This window comes from Balaenoptera borealis, assembly GCF_965194805.1.
Source record: "Balaenoptera borealis genome assembly, chromosome: 14".
In the NCBI taxonomy this organism is placed as follows: Eukaryota; Metazoa; Chordata; class Mammalia; order Artiodactyla; family Balaenopteridae; genus Balaenoptera; species Balaenoptera borealis.
The window spans coordinates 68703714-68726705 of NC_138875.1; the positions used below are offsets into that span (position 1 = coordinate 68703714).

The 22992-nt window shown below is 41.5% G+C and overlaps 1 protein-coding gene across 2 annotated transcripts in view; it reads right to left on the reverse strand.

Annotated features, from left to right (window-relative positions):
- PITPNB (phosphatidylinositol transfer protein beta) overlaps nt 1-22992 on the reverse strand; it is a 61394-nt gene that overhangs the window by 16646 nt on the left and 21756 nt on the right. For both annotated transcript variants that reach the window (XM_082355617.1, XM_082355618.1), the window contains exon 8: nt 5180-5257. In XM_082355617.1, coding sequence (XP_082211743.1) covers nt 5180-5257 — 78 coding nt within the window. The remainder of the gene's footprint in view (nt 1-5179; nt 5258-22992) is intronic.

A 22992-nucleotide genomic window follows, 5' to 3' on the forward strand; every position in this document is an offset into this window, starting at 1 on the left:
AACTCATGAAGAAAATTTTATGGCCCTGACAGTGTCAGGAAGACACTCCGCAAGAGGCCCATCCTGTCAAATTACTCCTCGAACCTGAGTAAGACATCCCATCCATCCACGCCTAGTCCTTCGGCTCTGCCTGAGAACAGAGGCATTCGGTACCTGAGATAAAGCTAGAACTAATCATGTACCGCTCCTGGGGCACTTAGCTTCTGGAAGACACAGAACGGCTTTTTTGGTGTCCTCTTAGGAGTTGCATAATTGATACATACTAAGGGCAAAATGCCTATTTTTTATACTGAATTAAAAACCTAGTTGCCAAACCAAGTACTCAAAAAAAATGAGCCACGTTCTAAGGTCTGCTTTAGTATATACATAAGCCACAGTGTGGTCAACTAGAAACTAATTATTAGGCCTCTTTATACCACCCACTATGCGGTTTCAAATGTGAGATTACAGGGAGGGAGCACATTTAAAATGCCTTCACATCCCTCCTGGACTCAGAGCCAGGTCTAGATGAAGACACAGGAGAGTGCCCTCAGCCCTCCTCCTCAGGCGGCTCAGTAAGAGACAGTGCTCATTAGCCTCTGGAGGACGAGGATGGATGATCTGGGCTGCTTTCCTGCCAGTCTCTACCTCAGAGAGATTTCCACAGAGGGGTTTCAAATTCTCCCTCATCCCCTACTTCCATTCTTCCCATCCCCAGCCAACAGAACCTTGTGGTATCTTTACTTTAGGCCACAGACAACCAAAACTGCCTTCTTTTCACAGGTGTGGGGGGAGAAGAGAAAGTCTTGGTAGCACAGCAGGATACAAATCAGCATCCCCATAATCCAGAGATGGCTGCCCTCCACCGGCTTGGAGAATCCAGAACGGCCTCCGCGGTAAGTCCAAAAGGAATCTAAAGCGTGACCGCGCAGGTGAACTGCACAACAAACTGCTCTGCAAGGCCAAGCTCCAACTGCCGGAGCTTTTGCGTAGAATCGAATTAACTGACATAGAAGACAAACTGCACGTGTCTTTATGATTAGAAAGAGAATATTTATATAAAGATATATAAAAAGATAATATAAAAGCCACCACAATTTCTGCATCAACTTCTTTACTCGACCTGATCCCCTAATACCCCAATGTTCAGACACCACTGAGTCTTCTGAAACACGTCAAGCACTGTAAGGCTCGGCAGACGCTTCGGCAAAGCCTCTTACAAAGACCTTTATAGGCCTAATTATTAACTGTCATATATATGTAGACATAGAGGCTGAAGTCTTCATGAGGCATCTGGATTAAATGAAGAAAAAAATGAGACCTTGCCATAATCTTCAAAAGTGTTGATTCAGTTGGTTAAAATGACAACTCCTCACCTCATCAGAGAAGGCAAACTGGAGAGCTAAAGGAATCCACATGCAAATGGATAAACCATTGGTATTGGCAGTCATACCAACATCACAACCCCCGAAACATAAAATGAACCAAAACATGGACACGTGCACACACACACACATGTGTGGTGCTACACAGAAGACATTTACATCCATGAGAAATGCACAATTTTGCCTTGAAGCAAAAATCCTTATAGGTTATAAATCACTCTCCTATTACTATGCAGAGTCACTTAATCAAGCGTTGAACCCTAAATAACAAAATATAATTCATGTGCTCAGATTTTAAAAATTCTTTTTTTAGAGGGAGAATGAATACGTATACAACTAAGGTCTGCACCTCTGGGTCTGTAGTTTTAAAAAAATAAAAAAAGTATGTATCATACCATAAACTAAAAAAAAGTCTGTACTCCTAACACATACAGGTAATATGAAAATCTATTCCCTGGCAATCCCGTGATCCCCTGCTAGCAAAGGCTCTCTAAACTGTGTGGCCTCTGCTTTATGGCTGACCCGAGTCAAGCACTCATTAAGCACTCATAACCACGAGGGGTAAGGACAGGTGAACCAGGACATGTTCGACAATCCCCAGGCACCAGAACCAAGGGAACCCTAGACACTAGACAAAGAAAAGGAATAACTGTGTCGTCAATAGGGTAGCATATTCACTGACCTCATTAACCCCAGGAGATGGTAAGAGGATTTTTATTTGCAAATACAAAAGCATGACAACAATGATAAAAGCTACCATTTATTGTGCACTTCCTCTCTGCTGGGATTATAACATTCATTATTTAGTCCTCACACAAACCTTCTGAGGCAGTTACTAATATCATTTCCATTTTAGAGGTGTGGAAACCGAGGTTCAGAGTTAGGGTTAAGTTATTTAAGTCACAACTTGTGATAGATTCACGACGGGTTTTTAATGGATCTCCCTTAGTGCCACTGTCACCTAACAGATTCCCTGACCACTGGAAATGTATGACAGGTATTAAGAGAAGTATCAAATTCTGGAAAGTACCATGAATAAGAGAGCCACACAACTGCCATGATGCAGGAGGGCAAAACGGTGCAGATTGGTGAGCCGGGGTCTCTGGATTAAGAGCCAGAATCTGCTATGTCTCCATGCCTTACACATCTCTGTGACTAGCACTGAATCAGGTGCTACAGAAATGGCAGACGCTTCTCCTGTAACTATTATCCAAGTTTCTCTGGCCAAGTTTCTAATCTATAAAGTGAAGCAGCTGTATTTACCCCACAGGAAGGTTGTGAAGATTAAATACAACATTGTATAATGCCTGGCACCAAAAAAAAGCTTCTTTTCCCTCATCCAGTCTGGTGCAGACAAGCAGTAAATACTGCAATGATTCAGAAGGAAAATATCACTGTGGGATAAGTAAGGGGAAGTTTCAAAGCGATCACGGGGTGTGCACTTAGCTGTGACTACCCTTTGGAATGTGTGCTGGTAAGGTGAGTCTCCGCTGAGGGGCATGGAAGGCCTCTGGAGCGGCAGAGAGACCACCAGGCAGCACTCAGACTGGAGCATTCTTCTATACGATCCTGGGCGACTGGGTCCAGAACAGGGTTTCTTCCTTTTTGCCTTAAGTACCATGTATTTCTTCCCTATTCTCGTATTTCAGAAGTATAGAAACCTTCAACTATTATCCTTCCCTGGTGCTCCCTTTGGTGCCAGGCAAATAGGGCCTGCTGAACAGCTGCAGGAGATGCTCATAAGAGCAAGTCAGTCCACAGGTTCCTGTTTTTCTGTATGTTGTATCATCAGCTAGTCAATCCTTCTTACTCTTTAGTTTCTATCTCAGCAGTAAGCGATGCTTTTAAGGCCCGTGTTAAATCTCAGAGAAAGACTTCTCCTCTGACTTACTCTTGACTACCTGAGTTATTTCTGAGATCACAGTAACTCACTGAAATTCAGTTAAACAGTAACCCAACTTATGAGAGTAGCTGCACCTACCATCTTTTGGCTCAAGTCAACAACCAACAGGCAAATAGGTAGAATGGTATCACTACCAGCCAGCACTCTCCCTGAGAAATAAGCTATTGTTTAACCCCCTCACCACACACACACACACACACACACACACACACACACACACACACAAAATGGGGCAATAATTTGCTATACTGCAACCTGAAAAAATGCAAAATTTCACAATTTCTAAAAACAAAACCTATTCTAGAATTTTAAGTAACCATTAATGGATAATAAAAAACAAAGCAATGTTAGTTAAAAAGGTAAAAATCATAAATAAAAAAGCAGTAAAAATCATATTCCAAGTTCCTAAAGGTTGGAAATCAGGTGAAAGTCATAGTGTCAAACTACCTTTGCTGCCTGTTATAAAACTGGTTAGGAGGTCCTACAGGAAAGATGTGCACCCAGACACAATAGCCCACTACATAATATAGCATCACCTTTTCAAGCTCATACCTGAAAAATTGACAATTTGAAGAAAATTCAATATTTAATCCACCTCCAAGTCTCAACTTCATGGCCCTCTATTCCCTGAAAAGTATCATCAGCTAAAGAGCTGGTACTTATTGGGGCCAGAAGGCCTTTGAGAAGATATGGCAACCTTAGAAGCAGACACCTGTCTGCTCTAGCACAGCACTCTCTTTTAAGGCCAGTGTTAAATCTCAGAGAAAGGCTTCTCCTCTGACTCAGGGTGAGTTCTAAAGTTCACAGTGAGAAATCTTGAAAGGGGTGGGGAATTTTTTTTTTTTTAAATCCATGAGAGTAAATTTAGAACATGCATACTGAATTTGTTCTTTTTTTTTTTAAGTGACATATATCACTTTCCGGGTATTAAAAGTCTCTAGTCATGGCCATTAAACTGAGAGAATCTTGAACCAAACTCTATCCAGAGAGCAAATATGAATAATTATGAATCATTTCTTATAGAAGAAAGTCAGACTCATTCTTCATTTTAATTGATGTGCAAGACAGTCCAAAATAGTCCAACACCCATGGAGAACCACTCACTGGGTTCTTCTTGTGGGGCTGTTACAGTAATCCCCTATCTGCAAGCAAAAACTAGCACCTAGACATCATTTATCAATGACCTGTGACTGGCTTCAGCATAAACAGATTGGTTACCAAGTAAAACCCTGTTGGCAGAAAATCTGCTCTGGGCATGTTTAGGTTTTTATGCTCCTCTTCTCCTGTCAAATTAGCTGTAATAACTTGCCATCAACACATTAAGCCTTCTCTAAGGGGCTGTCATTTAGTTTAGCGGATGTCTTTAAAATCCATTATATTTCTATAGCAATTTAAATTATTACCTTAACATTGCTTTTCTTACTTCCATGAATAAAGTAAGGATGTGCTTTTTATTAGAAAACAACTACTTGCCATCAAAATTGTTCTCTGGTGCCCTGCTTTCCGAAATATAACTATTAAAAGGCCAGGAACATGAGACCAGGGAAGGGGAACTTGTTCAGTTTTTACTAAGACTAAATTTAAACTATCAACCTTCATTTAACATGGATTTTTGTACTGCTTCAAGTCTCAAAAGAGAACATTACAATCCCCAAAGACTAGATCACTTGTCTCTTTTAAGAGTTATCAGAATAGCATTATGCTGAAAGTGACAGCCTGGCTCTGTTCTGTTTGTTAATGCAGCGCAGACTTGCTGGCCAACTGCAACTGGCTGTGAGTCCTTATCGCAAATAAAACTATTTTTGTGCCATTTCTGTTTTTCACTTAAACGTCACCAGCTCTTCCAGACTCAGGACCTGTCAAGTGTTCTGTTGCCAAGACTCTGCCTGTCAGAAAGGTCAGCATCCAGTACCTTCCAGTTGGGTCCCAAAGGGCCTCTCTTGGTTTTGACTGACTGGAATAACGCTGGGTCTTCATCAGCTTTGTAGTCCTGCAAAGGAAAACAAAGTCAGAAGCAGAGAAGAAAACCAGAGAAAATTCTTTAACCTTGCCAGAACAGCCCTTTGCAGCTACTAAACACATGACAGAAACTGACGGGGCTTACTGTGCTTTGCATAAATGCAGGAAAATGCTTCTATATGATATTAAGTTCTCAGTTTGGTTCTCTTTGCTTTAAGCTTTTACCTTGTAGCAAAACAACTACATAATAAAAAGTAATAAAAGTCCTGACTAACAGTCCACCATGACTGGTTGCTGGATAGCTATCTCTTAAGAAATCTTCTGAAACTTTTCAACAGTTTCAGCATTTTGATATACATATAATCACACTCAAGAAATAAAGCCGACCCATACCAGTTTCCACAACACCCACAGATGAAGACACTGGACTCTTAACGCCTGCTGGAGAGCAACTGCCATGCATGACGGGAAACACCGAGCAGAACCACGGACGCTGTGGCATCCCCTTGAGCTCTGCCACGGCTGGGTCTGCGGTGGGTGCCTCAGTTAGGAGGCCAGCCACTCCAAAGCCTTGTTCGTGGAGAGCCATGGGTACACAGGCAAACCTTAGGGACTACACTCATGTCAGCCCTGCACTGCCAAGTGAGGTGAGCGAGGGCTTTACGACTCCACATGGGACTCAGTTATAGCATGCCATAGGGAACAGCCCTAAAATCTAGGTTTTATAGGAGGTTTTGGTGTGTAAATTGTTTCCCTTAATATCCTCTTTCTGATAGAATGGAAAACATGACAGGAGTAAACCTTTTTAATCCTATCTGCTTTACAAAAGTTCTTTTGTCATTACACACATACATACACACAATCTACAGATAGAAATAAAAAACTACTTTTGAAGAGCTAACATCCAGATTTAAAAAAAGAAATGAGTTGTAACAGTAACAGTGAACAGAAGTCAGTTGAAAATACTACAGAAGGAGAGCCCCTTTCTTCTTGAGCAGAATTTTTAAACCAGGGGTCCTTCACAGCATTTATGGAGGGACCACATACTTTGAGAAAAATGCCCAGACAAGTCAATATGAAAAAAATCATTGTTTTAGAGATAGGGGCAGTGCAAGCACTGAACACATGCCAAAGCATAATACAAACTTTCAAAATCAAAGAAAACACGCTGAGAAGCAGCCAATCAAGACTCAACAGTTATTCAGTAAATGCATATGACGTTAATAACTCCTAAAGAGAAAGTTATAATTAAATTACGTGAGGAAGGAGAAAAGTGAGGTTCCGGTAGACAACAAAACTTTAAAGAAAGATAATTGGGCAAATATGTGACCTTGAACTCCTAACCTCTGTCTTCTAAGAAGCTACAAAAAGGCCCCCCAGAGGGCTAAGACAATTACACAGGCAAACTTGGCTGGCCATGCTGGGCCTTACTGCTAAAACAAGCAACATGGCGCAGCTACAGGCACGAGGTCAGTCAGCACTGTCCAGGAATGACAAACTGGGATGAGCCAACTGCAGGGAGTCAGACAACGGGAGTTACTTGGTGTGTCCGGGCACATCAGCAGAAAGTTCAATTACTGTCAGCTAACATGAATTCTTAAATTCCAATTTAGAACCGCACCCTAAAAATTAACAACTTCACTGCTGACTGAGAAAAGAATCAACTGTACAGGTGGTCTCAAGACCTGGATTCACAGTGAGAAATCAGCTGTCCTACTAACAAATACTTGTAACCCCATAACACATTTTCTTCTAGGTCAGAGGCTTGGAAACCCAGAGATAAGCTCGGTTTCCTCCAAAACTGAAAATATTTAACATTATATCAAATAATCACTTTTGACATCATCTCCCTCGATTCCAGGTCTATTTGTTGAACAGCCATCACAGAAAAGGTGCATTACACATGCACCATGCAGTGCACAGGATGCTAAGCTAAGAGGTAGTCAGTCTAAGGGAGCTGAGGACACAAGGAGAGCCAACACCTGGTTCTGGCTCCTAGAAAATCAGTCTAGCTGGGAGCAAAGCAAGAGAGACAAAGAAAAGGTAATCGAAACCCCAGAGACTACATGTTGACTGCCAACAGAGAATGGAGAGGAGAATTACAGACAGAGTTGAAACCAACCGACACCAGCCAAGGAAATGTATTTTTAAAATGAGTTTTAACATCATGTTTAAAAGTAGAAAAATCTTACTTCTAAAGAACACTGTGTTAAAATTTTTTATGATAAAATTTTAATTATCTGAATAATGCCCAGAGGTCTGACCACTGTTTAACATTTAACAGTTCATCTCATTTGAAGGAAAAATACTTCCTTTTTTCTTTTTTACCAACTGGGGTGTGACCTTACTGTGGGCATGATGCTCAAGTTTTTGTTTTTTACAAAATTGAAGATATTATGGAGCCTGGCATGAGGTGAATAGTAAACACCACATTTCCTGAATCTAAGAGGCTGCCAGTTACAGGATGCTCCATTATTTTATGTACCATTAAGAAGGAAAACACTAAGCCCATAAAACATGCCACAACTGGAAGACAAATCTGATGAAATAGAGACTGCAGAACTGTCTCTGAGGATGCTAAACTCACCAGCTCCAAGAGAAAGAAAAAACAAAATCCACAAAACGAAGTGTACACAAGTATCAGTAGGGCTGACAGTATACAATAAGGGTAGTACATAAACCAAGGCAGAACTTATTTAAGAAAAGCGAGCTTGGTCTAAAAATTGTATCAGCATAAATTATTTTCATGTAGAGGTAAACTAATTAAGGGGTGACTCACCCCAGGAGGTGGGTCTAAGCATGATTACAGCACCAGTGAATGTGAAAGTGTAAGCGGTTGGATTAGATGGACTTTTGGACAACACTCCTTTCTCCTTCCTAACCCCACCCAGCTCCATACCAGGGCGACACCTTAAGGGATTTTCAATACCTATCTGCCATAGGTTAATTAACTGAAGAATGTGGAATAACACTTTAAAAGTTCTCCACTCTGGACCTAATATACCGATCCTGAAAGTTTATTTCCAAGCCTTCATTATTAGTGCTAGTCACTGGATAACTTTTCTGAACTATGGATTCACAAAATAGAGGTGAACTGTACCTTGAAGACCACCCAAGTCGCTTCAATTCACAAATGAGGAAACCACAGTCCAGCAAGAAGGTGGCATGGCTCACCTACCTGAGGACTTGAACACAAGCCTTCTTACCCTCTGTCCTGGGCTCATTCTAGTCCAGCACACAGGAGGACAGCAGAAGTGTGTCCACAAAAGCCAGATAAGCAAAACACATTTCAAAACCACCAAGAAGCAGCAGCACCAGAGGTACCAAAGTGGATTTTCCTATAAGGCATGCGTGTGTGCATATAAAATATCACACATACACATATATACATATATCTCCAAAGCTAAGTCTTCCCTCTCTGCTTTTTTCTCTTGAATACAAAGCAGCAAACATTAAGGAAACACTGAAAATGCAACAAAACCCAATTATTAACAATAGCACCTTAACCTTGACAGATGAGGATAATGCATCTTGTCAAAACCTAGGAATTTTTTTGTGCTTTTTAATGTTAGTTTGAATACGTAAATGTTTAATCAGTTGAATTAAGTAGCAAGATATTAAAAAGCAGGAAGCAGGTGTGGTTTTAACAACCTCAGTTTTGTATCTCTATAACAAACATTTAATTTTTTGAACAGTATCTTTTTTGCTACAATTTTATTGTTGGGTAGCTAGTTTGGTCTTTCTGTATATGAAAACCGGCCGATTTATATCCGTATCACAATGAACAAATATATTCCTTCATGTATGACAGTTTCAGCATACAGAATGCAACCTCCGCTACCAATTATAGCTGCAAATGAGCAATAGTGTGGAATGAGACAGCCTGCTGGCTTTGTTAGTATTCTGTCTCCTTTGGGATCCCGTGGGGAAAGGGGAGGCTCTGATGAAGAGAAGCCCTTGGCTCATGGTTTATTGTGCTTGCCACCAGCTGCAGACTTCTCATCTCATTAGTTCTTTTAGAATACTGTGGGTGAAGACAGCTGTAGCCTACTTGAGTCTTCAGCTCCTGGGTATTCTGAAGGCTGAATTTGCTATGCACTTTCTGTAATCCTTGGGAAAAAAAAGAAAGCAAATTCACTAGGCCAAGGAAATGTATTTTTAAAATGAGTTTTAAAATCATGTTTAAAAGTAGAAAAATCTTATTGCTAAGGTGCACTGTGTTTAAAAATTTTTATGATCAAATTTTAATTGTCTGTATAATGCCCAGAGGCCTGGCCAGGATAAGGAAGGGTTTAGTAAAACCATCATTATCAAGTTAGGTGTAATGTCCCCAGACACTGCTTGCTCCACCAATGCTAGCGCCTGAACAACAGAAAAACACAATGGTATCAGCATAAGGTAGATTCAGATAAGTGTTAATACAGCTCTATTTAATTGAAAACTCTTATTTAAGTAAAAAAGGCAAGTCAAGACACCCTTTGGAGAACAAATAAAATAAAATATGGTAAATAAATGGATTACTGAGCCTCCATGCTAGAGCCACAGAATACATTAATTAAATTCTTATAAATAACTGTTTTCTGTCACTGGAATACGAAAGTTGTGCTACCTCTTGGATACATCTGTTACTCACTACAGTTCTCAACAGAAACCAGATTCATTCTGAAGACAAAGGATATTAGTTTTATGAATCTTTTAGCATAGTGGCTGTCCCCCAAAATGCAAGTAAAAAATCTGTGCTGAGCCAACCCAATGTCCTCGAGCCAGACTGAACTCATGATTATAAATGGGGGAGTGAGCAGGTGATGGGGGCAGGCTGGTAAGAGCTTCTTAACAGCTTGTGGAAAAATCGAGATGAGCTCCAGATACCAGAAACTGCTTAAAGAACCATGCCTGGGTTACCACAGGTGAGGTTACAGTAAACTAAGGAAAGGAAAAGAGTGCCCAATCCACATGCATTAGCAACTCCTTGACACCTGCTCTCCCCAAAGAGAAACAATTCTACAGGGTAAACAAAAACTTGAGAGAGATATTAATGCCTTCCTTTAGCACAAGATGATTAATTAGGTGTCTATTCAAATAGCTCAAAGATAATCATTAAGTTTAAAATGCACAGGTATTGCACCTCAACTTAGCAAAGCTCATTTCTTCTAATCACATCCTAAAAGTAAAGACCAGGATGGGGGAAAGAGCTGAATTAAATATGTAGCTAAACAACAAACATCATTTATTAGCACTGCCCTGTATTTTCCAGTACTGTGGCACTTAGAAAAAAGGAGTTCCCAGATCCTATCACCATTGACCCAGTGCATAGCTAACTGGAGCTGAGAAAACTCAGGTCAGACTCTAAAAGGGAAGCCCATTTAAAAAAAAAAAAAAAAAGTTTGCATTAAATTTTGCAAGTAACAGAGGTGTAAAGAGAAAACATTTACTAACTTGTTTAAGAAACTCATTTCAACAGTTATTTTCAAATAAGCAGTTTTCTTTCCTATTTTTAATCACATCTCCCCAGTGACTCCTCACCCTTTCAGGTTCCCATAGAGTACCATTAATGTAGTATAAGTAAATCTCATTAATTCAGGTCCTACCACCTTGGAATTCATAATAATTCGGAAGGGGCTAGACTGAAGTTTATCTTTGCATGATCTATGAAAAAAAGATTTGCTACACAAATTAATAGAGTAACAAGATCTCAGGAGGGCTGTTTAAACAGTTCAGAAGTGTTTTAGAGCAATTCAGAAGCATTCATTTGCATATAATTATTATGCTAATTACAAATCATTCTTATCTATTCATTAAAGCAGATTCCCAAAGGACCACTAATTGTCAATAACTTGTTGGCCTAGTTTCTGTTACTGAATGTACCTCAGAGGAACAAAACTGCATTAAAAAATATTCTCTAATTCAACCCTCTCATTAATCCTTACTGGCTTTCCACCAATGAATCCTTAAAGCTGAATTTTTAAACAACTGCCCTGAGAACTGAGAAATGCAGTCAAACCTACACACCCAAACAGAACACTTTCTTGTAATCTTTTCAATCTCATAGAGACGCTGCACAGAGACCTGGGGTGGGCGAGCTTGGTGGACAGGGGAGGGAGACAGACGCTGTCAACAGAGCTCTGTGCTGAAAGGTGGCCACAGCCTAGAGCACTGCTGGGCTAGAGCACAGCTAGAGTAATCGCCTCCTCCATTCTTTCTCATCTTGTCCAAATCAGAGACAGAGCCTGCCAACACTGTCATGTTTATGAAGGCAGACCCCCAAAGCCTTTGGAAGGTTGCAAATTGACAGAGAAAGAGCAAAAAACTCAGAATTTTAGTTACGAAAAGAAGTTACAACCAAAAGCCTGATGTGACAGACTCCATCTCCTACAACCTGGCAGGGAAACTAAATAGTTGGGCTCCAGAGGCTGGCTGGGTTCCTGGAGACCCCAGGGCTGGCGGGTACTCCCCAGCCCTCCTCTCAGGGGTCAGTAGGCTACTGGTTTGGATAAGCCTGTGTTTCATACACAAATATACAATATATTTGTTACTGTTACATTATATTTATTATTATATGTTTATATAGTATAGCATTTAAAAATGAAGACATTTTAAACTCTTAAAACCAATGAAGTAAGTTTCAACATACCAACAAGTCACTTTTATTAAAGATGATTGTTAAATATATATTTTAAAATTAAACCGCGTATGCCTAAAACATAAACAATATGTTTAGGAAAGTTTTGCTTAACATAAATGCATTTATTTCCTTAAATGACAGTAGATCACAGAACATATTACATCAAATTCCTTAAACTAAAATGGGAATGTCCTTTTGAAAATGCACAGGGTGAGCCCTCTCCAGTAAAATGTCCATTTTGGTTCATGATCTGGGCTTCAGGCACAGCTGCATCTAAATCCCAGGACCCCATTAATTCCATTAGCACCAATTTAACAAACACTAAATGGGAAATAATTGCAGAAAAAATTTTAACTTTTTTTTTTTTTTTATAGCAAGAGCAAAATCTGATAAGCAGCATCATTCTTGCTACCATTTTAGGAAAACTTACTTACGTTCCAGGCACACACTTTCTCCTAGTTAACCCTCACAACCTTGGAACAAAGTTACTACCATTGCCACTGGGGGTGAGGAAGTGAAGTTCCTTGCCCAAGTTCACGGTGGCTGAGCAGAGCCGGGACTCAGATGCTGCTCTGTGGACACCCAGGCACCATGAAACGTTACTGCAAAAATGTGACGTGATTTACACTTCATCACTTGATAAGACTCAAGTACCCTAAGGGATGTTTACTCCCACTCAGTCTAGAGAACCTCTCCTTGAGGGCTTTACACTGCTGAAAAGGGCTTTTCAGCCCTTAAATAGACTTTAAAAACTTGATTTGGAGCTGTTTATGCTAATTTCTTTAAAAATATCTGCCTTTAGCTGCTCAAAAAAAACCCATTTTCTAACTCTTACCAGACAATTTCTCCCCCCTAGGAACTACTTCACACCTGACCACCTCCACCACCCTCCCTGCTTTTTTTTACTTTGAAATCATGGAAGAGATTAGAAGTAAACACCAATAACAGGTTCTAGTGGAAAAAGTATTTTCTGCAACATAAGCTCGTACACACAGAGTTTTCAGAGAAATTTTAAAATTCTTGCTAAGATTTAAGCAAGCATGAAATAAGCAATGTGCTCTTTTCCCACAAGAGGGCACTGCCATCCAACTATGCCTTCAAATACACAGGACATTCTCTAAATTCACCACTGGATGCAAATCTAAGTGTTCCAGAGTACTTGACCATGTAAGGCAGCCGAATAAAGTGGGAAACATTTTCACATTTCTTTTTAATAAGAACCATGCTTACATTTATTTATATCTTCTTTGAGAATGGAGAAAAGAAAAAACCCTCTGTAACTCACTATAAAAAGGATCTTGACAATGATTTGCTTCACAGCACAGCGAAGGGAGATGAGATAAGCCTTTGACAAGTGACGTTTCTTAAGCAAAAGCAAAACCACCACTACCTCAAAACCTGTACTTGAGTTGTTCTGTTTTTTTTCCCAGAGGTCAAGGAGGCTCTACTACAAGTCAGGAGCTGGATCACAGCTCTCACCTCTTTATGATGCACACACTTTAATAAAGAGCTTTTGGAGCTCTTGCACATATATCGGGGATAAGTTACACCCTTTCAAGATAGAAATGAGTGTCTAGGTTCATTCTAGTGGCAGAAGGGAGAGGTACTCTACTGGGTTGAGTGTCTGCTCATGCCAAGGAGACCTGAAGCATCTGGCAACCACAGGCTCCTCGCACTTGCTGGAGCCCAGCCACAGACTTCCAATAAACAAAGGCTCTCTTCACGGCTGAAGAATGGGGCAGCCACAGCTCTGGGAGGCAGAAAGCCCTTCTTAGGAAGTGAGAGGCCAACAGCTGGAACAAAAGTAACATCTAAGATGCAGGCACTTTGTGAAAGCTGTGAGCAGGAATGAACTGGAGTGACGGTCAGCGCTGACCATTTAGGGTTATCAGCTACCAATGGTTAATTCCGAAGTCTATTAGATTGACCCCAAAAGTGTCACTTTTGTGGCTCAAAAGCTGACAAATATTAACAATTTCATATGGTCTGATCAAATATTTAACTTTTTCCAGCCGAATTTCATCATGTTTCTGATTTTAAAGAGAAAAAATTTTAATCTTATAAAGATTACTTAGAAAGCATATTTTATGATTCTTACATTTCTTTAAAATTATGAAGTTTTTTTTTTAAAGGCAGTGCAATAAAGCATATGTTGCCAAGACTATCTACTCAAATGTGTAACATCTGGGTACTGTCTCGCAGAATGTCTGATCAAAAGAAAAGATATGCCCGAATCCTTCCTAGAGCACAAGAAACAAGCACTGTTTAAAAGTGTGACCAAAACTTACATGCCTACATAAATTAAACCAAGTTTCATCAGCTTTCCATGGCTGACATTTAGGAAAAAGTATGTTTAAAATGAGCAGTAACTTTAAAACAATACATACTCATGGTTTAAGACAATTATAAAGTGCCAGATTGTTCAATACTCAAATAATGGAATGGTGTTCAAAGTGAAAACAGCTAAATGGGTGGAAAAGGCAAGTCTTACATGTTCATTTCCAAAGGCAACCAAGATTTCAGAAAATCAGATACAGCTTAGCATACTTCTGCTCTCAACTAAAATGGGCCCACCAAAACATATCCACCAAACAAATGGATCATAACCGGAGAACAAATGGTCAGTGCTGGAAAGAACAAGCAAAAAGCACAAACTTTAAAAGCCAATTCATTTTCCTGGAGACCACCATCACCACGGGACTCCTACAAGCGGCTTGGATGAGCCCAACAATCCCATTACTGCCTTTGGATAGACAATTAAATGGTGGGGGCTCTTCAGTTAGTAAAGTACTAAACTCCAAATCTCCCATCTAGCCAGCCTTTGAACCCGGACTTTGCAGGCACCCTGGAGCCCAGCACTGGTCTCTATCAGTTGTGAGAACAAAAGCTCTTTGGTGGAGGGCATTTGACACCACCAGACTACACAATCAGAAAATAGGAACTCCAAGTCACTTAGAAACACTTCAACATGTTCACTGATTAAGAATCTTGCAGGCTCTTCAGACAGATACAATTATTACTTTATCTGGAAAAATATTTACCACGCCAACACAGAGCAAATAGCAAGTTCCAATAAATGTTTGCTAAATGAACATAAAAATATATGAGTGGTGCTCACTGTAAGTACCCACACCAAAAGACATCTTAGGGTCTCCAATCCTTTTATTCTGTTGTATGTATGCAAATTTCCAAATATGCCAGAGTTTAGCAGTTATGGATGGAGGTAACAAAGGCCACCGACGAAAGCTGCTATTTCAGGGGGCAAGAGAAGATGGATGGAAGAGCCAGCACTTGCTTGTTTTAAATAAATTGAGAATGCTCTGAATCAACATAATGCAAAGGAAGGAACAGCATACAGTGAGATGTTCTAGAAAAATAAGTCAGCAGCCCTGCTTTTGAGTCCACTGGTAACATGGCTTGCAGGAAAGTTACAGCACTTCCCTGAGCTGAAACTCCTAAACAGTAAAATTAGCGACTGGTGTGAATGTTTTGGGACCATGGCCTCCAATTGAGATTCCTTCTGCTTCCAAAATCCTAGAAGGAGAGTGCCCCCTCTACAATGTTGACCAGTAACAGCGTACTAGAGCACTTCCCAAGGGTGAGCAGAAATCACCTAGAGAGCTGGACAGAGACAGCCCAGGGCCTGGAAGGTTCTGACCTGGGAGGAGGAGAATTTACATCTCTAACAAGCTGCCCAAGGGCAGACCTTGCTTAAAAGACAAGCGTTTTGGCCAGAGTCCTAGCTAAGGTTCTGAGGGGCAAGCTTAGGAGTTAGCCACAACGTTCCCCAGAGGGCCTCAGGGGCCCTAAAAAGAAGCTTGTAACCTCTAAAGAACGGTCAGAGAACTGGACCAGTGGGCAGATCCAGCCACAACTGAGATCCACACATGTACGGCCTTCTGGCCGTGGTGGGGGTGTTCTCCAAAGGAGCCCAAACAAGTGGGGAAACTACGTAGGCTGGAATGGAGCAGAGGGGTTCCAGGCCCCGTGAGGGAGTGAACTTTATCAGCAGCCCTGGCCTCTCACCTGGGAGTTCCTGTGTCCCCTGGGGTAGCAAGGAAAGAAGCAGGACTAGTGAGTGGAACCACACTTTGCTCCAGGAGCTCCTGCTGAAAAAGCTGCTCAGGAGAAGTTTTCTACTGGAAGGAGATGGCACAGAGCCATCTGGAGTCCAACAGCGGCGACCCAAGGACCACAGCCCAGGGAGGGAAGTTTGGCTACTGGGGGCAGGCATCAGGGCTGAGGGCATAGAGCTCTGAGTCCAGAGTGTGAGACACCTCCTCGCCACCACTTCCCAGGGGGGACAATCGCAAATGTGGAGAAAAAAAAAAGGACTTGGGGTAAACACGACATGGCAACCAAGGCAATTATACTCATGAGCATGTAAGGATAACGACCTGAGAGTAACAAATGGGGCAGAGGGGGGTTAAAAAGGACAGAAGAAGGAAGAGATATGTATGAAATCTGAGCTTTATCTTAAGAGCACAAGCTTCCTGGGTCACTCACAATGAAAGTGCCCCTCTGAGCTCTTTGAGGAGTCTCCACTAAGGACCTGATACATCAAACCACACCTTGCACATCCTTTCTGTGACCCAGAAACAATATGGCATGTGAGTTTCTAGCTTGTGTGTCTTCCTTTTAGGAATACCATCTTCAGTGAAACAACACTAAGGTTAAAAAACTGGGCAACTCTTGGCTTTGAAATGCCTCATTTGGGAAAAATCTTTCACCTTTAATTAATACACCCTAAGATGATGAAAAAGGGAAAAAATTATTCTTTCTTTAAACCTGCTGCATTTTAATTTGGCATAGATCTATATTTTTCAACTGTATCTCCCAAACTTTTATGCCATTAATATTTGCTTATTACTGACATCTAAAAAGCAGATGTTCAGCTTTATCAATTTTAGACCTGTGAGCCTTAAAATTTTGAATTGAACATTTATTTCCACGAAAAAAAATTATAAATTATAAAAATAAAGTCCCATAGCATGTACTTCAGAGGAAGCATAGACTACAGAGGAAGGCTGATACAATTCTTTCCTGGTTACACATAAATACCTAAAATGTGGTTCCAATTTCTTTTTCTTTTCTTTTCTTTTTTAAAAATTGTGCTCATTTTCTTTCAAATTACTTCCAAAAACGAAGGTCTCTCTGATGTTAATCGTGTGTACACTTCGGCTTACACTTTAAAGACTCTTCCTCTCCTGGGAAGTGACTTTTGTATACAAATCATGGAAAGCTACTTAGACAAAGTGCTGGAGATGATTAAAAGGGGCCAGATTCAAATTCATACCTTAAAAAAAAGCAGAAGCAGATGTCAACTGACTCATTTGTGTATATTTTGGAAATGAGTTGAAGATATGCATGTGCATTTCATCAGGACATTTAAAGAATTCTCAACTTTTTATTGTGGTTATGTATCAACAATGACTTTAGGAATTAAAAATACTTTAAAACTTGTATTCTGGTGTTTTACACTGGACACCTTGACTCCTCCTTACAATCTGATCTAACTGAAACACTTTTTAATCTGACAGAAAGGCATCTGCTCATTCAGAAAGGACAGAGTTTTTAGAACTGAAGGCACGTCACATATACTTCATGATCCAGAATTAGTAAAGAAGGAGCTAAAGTAGCATTTGTCCATTTAATATTTGAACAATAAAAACTTCATTTCCTCCAAACTGTCTCCCCATTGCCCTGCTTTTTTTTCACACCACAGAGGAAAAAATCTGCAAATTCTCTTTGACTGATCAAACCTTTACTGAAGAGCTCTCTGCATGTCAGGCATTGAGCATCTTGTTAGGTCCTAGAAACAGAGATGATCAGTACAGTCCAGGCCCCCAAGGGGCACCCAATTTACTGAGGAAGGCTTTTCAAGAGTGATATCTGGGTTATATTTGAAATGGGGGAGGGGCAAGAAGCTGAGGGGATGGAGGAGATGTGGGGGCAGGGGGTGTGTTCTGATGGAACGTGATGTGCTCAGTGGCTGCTGCAATTACAAGCAGAAGGAGCCTTCCCTCTAAAAGGATTTAACATCTTAATACTTCACTCCAATGCCTCTTTCCACTAAAACAAGAAATCTGTTTTGCATGGTAGCCAAAAGAAATTGGGTGGGGACATTTAAGCAGAAATCTCAGACTGCTCAGCTTGTTTCATTAGGCAGTGCTGTTATCTTCTAGAAAATACCAGAGAATGGTGGCTATAGTAACAGTCCTATGCAGATTTCCCATAAGTCATCAAGGAAAAAACCAAATAACCCATAAATTTAAATGTATATATGATTTCTGTAGCAAATTACTCTGTGACTCTGCATCACACTGACAGTTTTTACAACTCCTTGTTCCTAGAGTTATTTTGACAATGTCATCCTTCGATTATGTAAATATGTCAAAGCATCCACCCAAGTATTCAGTTACACTGTGGGTCTAATCACATCCCTTCTATGCATGGTAAAGTACAGTGCATAAGCATGACCAAAACCCAGCAAGTCTACAAGGAGAGCAACCCAGCAGAGAGAGTTAAACGCTAGAAGCAGTCAACAGTTACTCTCAACTAGAATAACGTTCAGGGCTGTGTTTGTATTAAATCCAGCTGCAGTGACAGAAACCCCCCACCAGGTGGAGTAAAAAGATTCAAGCTTCACTTCCAACTTCCTGGTTTCTTAACTCCCAACCTTTTCACATTTGTCCTGATTTGGGAGAGCTGGCTACTTATCCTCTCAAAATTACTAACCGACTGTTTTTACTTCTTTTAAAGCAAGTAGTATGCAGGACAGAAATTCAACCATTTAAGACGTTTTAAGAAAATTTAGCTCATTCAAGTAAAACCAGAGTTCATTAAAAACAAAATAAAAACCAAGGAATTAAGTCAGACTGAGACTAAAACCTCCAGGAGTTAAGGTGCCAGGCTGAGCATGGAGAGATGACTACACCTTCAGGTCTCCCTACTGAAAATCCACCTTGTTGGCCCATGCACAGTTACCAAGCTCCCAATTCTAGTATCACTTTAATCCTTAAAGAGCAAGCTTTAGGTACTAAAGGTTGGCCACTGGTATGGCAGACGTATCCTAAGATGACCCTTTTCTGCCACTGAGTCACAATCTTGTGTAATCTCCTCCCCTGAGAACAGGTGGAAGCTGTGACTTGCTTCTAACCAAGAGACTGTGGCAAAGGTGATGGGCTGTCATTTCTTTGATTAGGTTACATTACACGGCAACTCAATTTGTGGTGATCTGTCATGTAGCAACAGAAAACTGAACACTGCGTGAGGACATCCCCTCACCCCAGTCCACTGGGCATGTCTCTGCCAGACCCTGACTCTTCTACTCCATCTAATCTAGCTGCTCCCATTTGCTGAAGAATCACTGTCACCACCATCTTATACACATTTCTTGACCTCTATACGTAAGCAAGCAAATACATGCATATAGATATTATCTTTTTCTCTCTACATTATCTTGGAAAGGATACCCTATCAGTACAAAAAGACTCACTCCCTTCTGGTGACTACACTGAACTCCACCATACGGGTGGAACCACGTTTTTCATCAGTTCCCCATCGATGGAGAAACATTTAAGACTTCAGACTGTTTCCTTATAAAAATCTTATGCTTATACATTTGGTACTTCACATTGAGTAGGACCAATTCCTAGAAGTGGAATTTTGCTGGGGCAAAAGGCACGTGCATTTGCAATTCTGCAACAGAGGTTGTGTGACTTACACGCCCACAGGGAATGTATGTGAGTGCCTGATTCCTTACCCCTGGCCAACCCAGGTGTTACAGGTTAGTTTCTTCATTGCCCTCAAGCTCATCAGGTTCATTTGACACCTATTCACAAGTCGCCACTCTGTGAAGAGTTCTGTGTTCCTGAACACAGAACAAGACAGCAAAGAAATGAACAAGAGCTGAAACTCAGCAGAGGGGAAGACTGATGCCAAGGAAAGTGAAATCCCCCAGAGGCAGATCCTGCAGGACACACAGGCTTTGGACAGAGAGGAAGGTTCCCAGAAGGGAGGCCAGAACAAGCAGTGTGACGTGGCCAGTGGCAGACCAGCTTGAGGAGAGGAAGACAGTGCTCAAGTGGCAGCTTGAAAAGGGACAAAGCAGACAGGGCCTCTGCTCGGGAGGAGTCGAGCCAGTGGAAAGAACACTGGACTGAGTTAGAATTTCCACTTCAGGCATCAGCTCAATGACCTTGAGAAAAACGCAGTTTATCTGGCCTTAGTTTCCTTACTTGTACAACAGGACCTCCCTGTTTAGCCCTGAAACCAAACTATGTGTAGCTGCAGAACTGTGTTCAAAGTAAATCGTATGGTGAAGACTAGTGTGAGACATGCAGAACTGTGCTGGGAGAGGGGCAGAGGGAACTTCCCAGCCCCATGCTCTAGGCACTTGTCCTAACAACCAGAGTGGTTTCCAAGAAACTTAGGGTTCTGGAAAGCACAGTTTGAAAGCACTGAGGCCTAGGTAGCTAAGGTTCCCTTCAACTCTATTATTCCAACCTCTCCCTCAGTGTTGGATAACACACCTGTACCTCTGCTTCTATTCTGCTTGCCTGCAATTCACTCATTCATTCAACATGCATTCACCGAGTACCTATTACAACCCAGGCACTGTTCTAGGAGCTGGAGAGGCAAGGGTTAACAGTACAAAGATTCTTCCCCCTGGGGTTCAATTTCTATTTAGAAGGGAGAGAGAAAAACATGTACAATACATCAGAGCAACCCGGGTGAGAGGGAAAACTGTAATGAGAGTGGGGGTAGACCGCTCCACCCATCAAAACACTACTCGTCATCATATTATGACTCTTCCTCAGTCTTTTCAGACCTCTGTCCTCACAGATCATTTCTTTTCTCTGAAATCCTGATGCACTCTGGACCAAGCATACACCTCCACCATTTGTAACTATTTCACTGTACGGGGTTTGTCTCACCCAGAGTGTAAGCCTCTTGAGGGTACTGTACCAATCTTGAGGAGCTCCCAGGGGCTATGCCAGCAGCACAGGCTGAGCCCCACGATATGAGTTGACTGCTATGACAACTTGGCCATTTCAGAAATGCAAGTGCGTTCTTAAAGCCTCCTTTGACACCATGGGCTATAATTTCCAAGGAACATAAAAGTGCAGAATCAAAGGAACAAATTAATTCAACAGAAAACCACACTGGATCTGGCAAGAAGTAAGGAATGCCAGGTGGTCCAGGTGTTTGCAATAGAAGCTAATTCTAATGCAAACATTAACTAGTGGAGGCCAAGCAGATGGGGGGTGGAATCTGAAGGGAGAGTGTGGGGCAACCGTCTGTGCCAGCAGAGGGGACAGAGGAGGCTGTGCAGAAGGCAGAGGCAGAGCCCGAGCCCCATGACTCCCCCGGCTCCACCCACCTCAGCCTTCACAGGCCCCCAGGCAGCTCCGTGCTCTGCTCCTCACCCCAAGCCCCGAACTGTCAAGGGCACCCTCACCTCCCACCACACAGAGTTCCCCTCTCCCCTTTTATAGCAGAAAATATGCATGTCAAGGTTTTTTCTTTCTTTCTTTTTTTAATGTCAAAAGGTCTGAGAATCCCTACACGATATCATTTGTACTTGTAGTTTCCACAACTGAGAAAACACACAAAAAGCTGCTGTGACACACGTGTTCACAGTAGCACTATTTACAATCGCCAAAAGGTGGAAACAACCCAAATGTCCACCAACAGAATAATGCATAAACAGAACATGGTGTTCATACACTGGACTATTCTTCATGCATAAAAAAGAATGACAAAATGACACATGCTACAAGGTGGATGAACCTTGAAAACATTATACCAAAGTAAAAGAAGCCACAAACAGAATGCCAGATATTGCTATGATTCCATCTATATAAAATATCCCAAACAGGTAAAACCATAGGGGCAGAAAACACTTAGTGGTAGCCAAAGGTTGGGAGGAGGGAGCAGTGAGGAGTGATGGGTACAGGGTGTCCTTTCGGGGAGGTGAGAATGTTCTAGAACTAGATGGTTGTGATGGTTGTACAACACTGTGAATGTATTAAACGCCACTGAGCTGCACATTTAAAATGTTTGAAGTGGTAAATTTAATGTGTATTTTATTACAATAAAGGTACTGTGAATTCAGTAAACTTTAAAATTAACTAATCTTTAAAGTGTAACTTGGAAAACAGGAGCTATGAACGGTGAAAAACAAAACCACACATACATATGTGAACACTTATTCACTCTCCAAACAATGCTTGGTGTACAGATTCTCAGAACTCCTGCTAAGAATAATGACAATAATGGCAAACATTTATTAAAGTAGGCACTGCTCTAAGTGCTCAAATTTAATCCTGTGAGATAATTAGCCCCATTTTTCACAAGATAAAACAGGGAGAGAGGTTAAGTAACTAAATAGCCAGTAGGAAGCAAGACCTCAGAATTTGAATCTGAAGCGCATCTAGTTTCAGAATGTATGTTCTCAGTGACAGCGCCATGGACTCAACAATGCAGGCCCCTCTGATCTGGGCCCAATCCATTCTCTCCCACTATCTATCCTCCCCAACATCCTTCCAAAAAGAGTGCCACCTGCTGAGCCTCTGCACTGTGGTGCCTTCCAGCCAGAGCCCCTGTGGCAATGCTGCTATCGTGCATCCCAGGCCAGCAGTGCCTTCCCTCCTCTCTGGAGGTGAGGCTGGGGTGGAAGGAAGAGAATGAGGGCCTCCAGGGCTCTTGCACAATTGGCCTGAACTGTTCTTTCCCCTTGCACTCTTGCCTGCAAACATTGTTTGGGAGCCCATTTTAGCCTGAGGACAGGAACAAAGAACTACTCTTGTACCCCCGGCAAAACCAAAGGTGCCTTGTGCTCTGCTGGAGAACAAGGTGGAATGCAAACCTCTGAGCCACAAGACTGGACCGTTTTGCTTGGCCAGCACAACTTAGTCAAACACCCGCAATACGATCCGAGTGCCTTCACCCAATCCTGGTGGGCAGCACTGATGTTCCAGGCATCTGAGCTACCCTGACCTAGCCGTTAGTGACCCACTCCCAGTGATGTCACCCTATCACCACTCTTTAACATACATGAACTCATGGCTGGAAGAGATACCAAGAGAGATAAAGGGGCCAAACAGACACCTGAATATTGTTTTTAAAACAGAATATAC